Consider the following 4,325-nt stretch of genomic DNA (forward strand, 5'->3'; position numbering starts at 1 on the left):
GTCCCGGCAAGGGCTGGGAGATTCTTTTTGGGCGAACCAGGCCTAGGAGGTTGTTTTTGGCACATTTTGGTTCAACTTTACTTCAACTTTACGGCAAGTTACCTTCTAGGAGATTCTTTTCGGGGCTGCTGAGCCAAGGGAAAGTGAACTTGGGAGCTCGATCTCTACTCTGAGGGGTAGATTGGCATTGGGGGTCGGCCGCCGGCGTGAATCTACATGAGGGACGCGCAAAATTTTAGTCGGACGTGGCCTAGTGCACCCCCAAAGAACTACGCGGCCTACATCGGCGGCTTCCCCCACAGGCCCGCCAGGGCCGGGAGTTAGTATAGTAGGGTAGATACAGCCAATCGGGATCTTGAGCTCGCCTGGAAATCATAAATGATTCACCCTGGGCGTTGGCACGTGTAAAGCTTCGCGCGCACCGAACACCCACATGAGTAGCGACCAGATCTGCCGCATGGTAGATCGGAGCTAACCCTGAGCGGCAACATCGCCAAGTTGGATTTGCGTCTGCAGCTGGAAAGAGTGAGACAAATAGTTTGTAGCCGCTTCGAGACGCCAGTCAAGGCCGCAACCAACAGTGAATTCAAGAATTTTACGAAGCGGCAGTTTCACGAGTGCGCCCTCGCAATCATTGATGCCATATCCAACGATGACGTCGCGATGGGCGTGATGTGGCTCCTCACTTGTAGCCCAGGTCAGCGAGGACACAAATTGGATAAGGTCGCATTTACCATTGGGCGACTCGGCAAAGCAGAAGGGAGGAGATCTAGCGATGAGATCGTGGGGCTTCGTGTTATTGAAAAGCATGAAGTAATGAAGATACGTATGCCAACTTGTGGTCTTAAATATTTTTTCGCGTTGTTCGTGCTCGTGCTCATGCCCAACGACAAGAAACCTACACATGATGGCTCTGCAGAACCAATTTGAAGTGAGTCACGCGGTGTGACGAACATGCCGAGATGATCAATAACGAGCGGATTTACGTTGTTGTGGAGCCACTTCCCGAAGTGTCCGAGGAGAGGTAACGTGGTGGGAAGTTCAGGCAGCGGTAGCAATTGAGACTGCATCTCTGCCTGCAGGCCGAGGAAGGTGAGAAATTGAAGCGTGCCGTCCAGTACTAGCAGACCGAGGTTGCGAGAATTTGTCACCGCAGTGTAGTTAGCGAGCTGAGGGTAAATCTCCGCAGGAGCTGCAACATAACGAACCGTGAATATCTCGCTTTGGATCTCTGGAATGACCTCTTGTACGACGAATCGCTGCTTGAAATCATGCAGGAAGTACTTCCCCGTCTCCGATGATAGAACTGCTGTTGCGAGAATCCGGTTGTCGTAAAGGAGGAGACGAACATCCTCAGCAAGCCACCCGACATCATTTGGGCGGTCAACTTCCTCTGCGAACACCTGTCGGGCAATGTCAAGAATGCAAAAATTCTCATCTAGTAATACTATGGAGGAGTGGCGACCGGGTGCCTCCGCAGTCGATTTAAATTTCCCATAGACAATGTAGGCCGCCAGCTTGTAAAGTGTCTCAAAACGTTGACACTGTCCCCATGAATGCCGAATTGACGCAACATATCGAGCCGTTGGGTATTTAGACCGCAAATCTTTGATTATTTTCTTGGGTATGCGGACCAGCGATGGGTTGAATGCTGCTAGATGATTAAAGTGCAAATGTGACATGATCTGAACGTGCTCTGTGTAAATTGTCTCCGCGTTGAAACGTGATGCAAAAAAACCGAGCTCATTCCATTCTTCTTTGTCTAAACTGTCGAGTCCTTGCCCCCTACCTCTCCCCGCAGGCGGGCTAGGCCTCTTCTCTGCACATTGAGAGCCAGACTGCGAAAAATTGCGCATTTGGGCGCTACAGATACCACTTCTGGATATTGCAGCACGCGCGATCTCCGCTGTGGTCGCAGCCAGCCGCCTCGCCTCGCGCGCTTCGCTCGCAGCATTAACGGCCGCGTTCATGGCTGTGTCGGCGGCGACCTATCTTTCCCCATCTATATCTCAGTCATGACGGAAACACGCCGTGACCCACTGCGAGCCGCGCTCGTGCATCATCCGCAGCAATCGCGATGCGTCGTGCCGTGTGTCGTGCCTCGTACGCTGCGTGATGAGCCAATCGAGTCTGCGCCTGAATTCTTTGGCTTGAAGCTTGGGCTTCAGCGAGCACCGCCTCATATTTGTGGAGCCGTTCGTCCTCCGCTGCCAATGCCAGCGCACTTTCTGCCTCTCTAGCCATACGCGCGATTAGTCTCACCTCACCGGAGCTCTTGGCTCTGCTCACATCAACGCTCTCTGCGCCCTCGTGTGACCGGGCTGCCGTGCGCGCTGCCGCTGCTGCCACGCCCGCTGCGGTCGCTTCGTCTGCAGCGTGCACGGCAGCCAATGCCATAGCTACCACCCGTGATTCGCCGTGGTGATGCAGATGGAGAGTGTTTGCACCATCGACCTCACCAACCTCACCTCCTTTCTCCAAAGCATGAGCGGTGTTTGCGGCAGCCTGTGCACTAGACTTTGCAACTGATGCTATTGCAACCTGAGATTCTGACTTGGATAGCTCTTCCAAGACCCGCGTCGCTGCCTCGCGAGCCACAGAGGTAGCTTGACTCATTCGCACGGCATCTCCAGCCTCGCTCGCCGCCTTTCGAGCCTGCTCTGTGAACTGTCGGATGTCTCGCTGTGTATTGATCACCGCACAATCATTTCCTGAACGACATGGCGTCCCCATTTTCGCGTTCACAACACAAAATGCGGACAACACCACTGTCAACGTCTCCATCACCGCAATACGCAGTTTTTTATGTGCAAGGAAATAAGGGAGCTGTGAAAGCGCCGAATCCATGCACGATCAACGATGGACGAACGGGCAGAGGATCTGCCTCACTAGGTCCAGGAAGACTCTCCGTCTATTACAGTGCGGGAGACAACTATAGCAGGGTTAGAAAGTATTAAGGAGGGGGAGGATATTTGGTGGCTCTGTACCAGCGAGCCACTAGGGAGATACAAAACTCTCTATCTCTCTAACCCATTACGGCAGTCCAATATGTTTCCGGTGACGAGTTAGTGAGCTTAGACCACCTATCATCCTCCAGCTAAATAAAACTGCTGGCTGTGGTGGTCCTCTCCCAGGTCGCCGCTTCCCCGGGGTCCGGGGTGGCGCGGCTTATATTTTTGGCCCGCCCACCACCCTCCTTCGGCGCAGATGAAGCATCCGCCCTGCCCTACCCTCCTCCGTCCCCGCTGAGGTGGCTGCGCCATCCAAGCGCGGCCCGTCGGCCTTCATTCTGGCACTCTTAACTGAACTGAGCTCAGCATCCCCCTTGAGGGAGGAGCTTACTCTGCTTCCTTTAGCTCAGGCTAGTGGAGGCGTTAGTGGAGACCCGAAAGGCCAAGTGGACGGAAACAGTCAGTGCGCGAAACCAACCCTTGAAACGAAAGGCCTGGGGTTTTGTATCTTGAAGTTCAGCTTGGTTAGTTGCCAAGTTCAACATAAAAGTGGGGTCCTTTCGCCGGGGCTGGCGTTGTGAGTGCGGTAGCGTCGTACATTTTGAGACACTCGGGCGTGAGGATCGTTTTTCGCGAAACTGAGTTGACTTTCAACCCGCACTAGACCCCCGCGCGCGCGCGCGCGCGGCAAATTTTCAGGAGGTGCAGTACACGTCCCTCCGGCCGCTGGCCGGATTTAATTATTAAATATTATTTTCTTATTTCGTACGGGCGTGTCTAGGCGTCGGTTGTTTCGCGCACTGGAAACAGTAGGCATTCCTAATCTATTCTAAAGCAACCCGGGGTTAATTTTGACCCCCCGAGCTATGGTCACTTTTTTTTTCACTTTTTTTTTTTTTGCGCCGCGAGCCGCGGAGGGTCCAGGGGGTCCCCGGGGACCCGCCCGGGGCGTGCGCGAGCGCGGGGGCGCCCCCGAACGCGCGCCGACCGTCGTAACGCGCCGCGCGGTCCCGCGCGGGCGCGACACGCGGCCGTCGCACGCGCGCTAAAGCGAGATCCTCGACAACCCGCCGCGTCGCAGCGCCCTTCCCCACCCCCTGGTGCCCCGGGGGTCCGCCGGGGCGCGTAGGAGGCGTCGTAGGAGCATCGAAAAAAAAAGTCAAAAAAAAGTGCCAATAGCTCCAATAGCTCGAGGGGTCAAACTAATAATCCCGGCTGGGATGGTGCCTGTAGTGAGTGCTTCTCCAACAGCTAGAGCTTCACTCAAGTCAACTCTCTCCCGCCGCCGCGGCGTCAGAAGCCCACGACCTCGCTGTCAAGGCAGCGGCAACCTCAGTTCGTAGGGACTCATGGCACTTCCAGAATTTGATTTCT

General features: G+C 54.9%; 1 protein-coding gene across 1 annotated transcript; it reads right to left on the reverse strand.

Annotated features, from left to right (window-relative positions):
• Positions 1 to 105: 105 nt before the first annotated feature.
• AURANDRAFT_68125 (hypothetical protein) lies at positions 106 to 2,733 on the reverse strand (the record flags this gene model as incomplete). Its single annotated transcript, XM_009043748.1, has 6 exons — positions 106 to 365; positions 477 to 898; positions 987 to 1,120; positions 1,209 to 1,403; positions 1,449 to 1,988; positions 2,041 to 2,733. The coding sequence occupies 6 exons, from the start codon at positions 2,731 to 2,733 to the stop codon at positions 106 to 108; spliced, it is 2,244 nt and encodes a 747-aa protein (XP_009041996.1).
• Positions 2,734 to 4,325: the final 1,592 nt, after the last annotated feature.

The sequence above is a fragment of the Aureococcus anophagefferens genome (assembly GCF_000186865.1).
Source record: "Aureococcus anophagefferens unplaced genomic scaffold AURANscaffold_66, whole genome shotgun sequence".
Classification (NCBI taxonomy): domain Eukaryota; class Pelagophyceae; order Pelagomonadales; family Pelagomonadaceae; genus Aureococcus; species Aureococcus anophagefferens.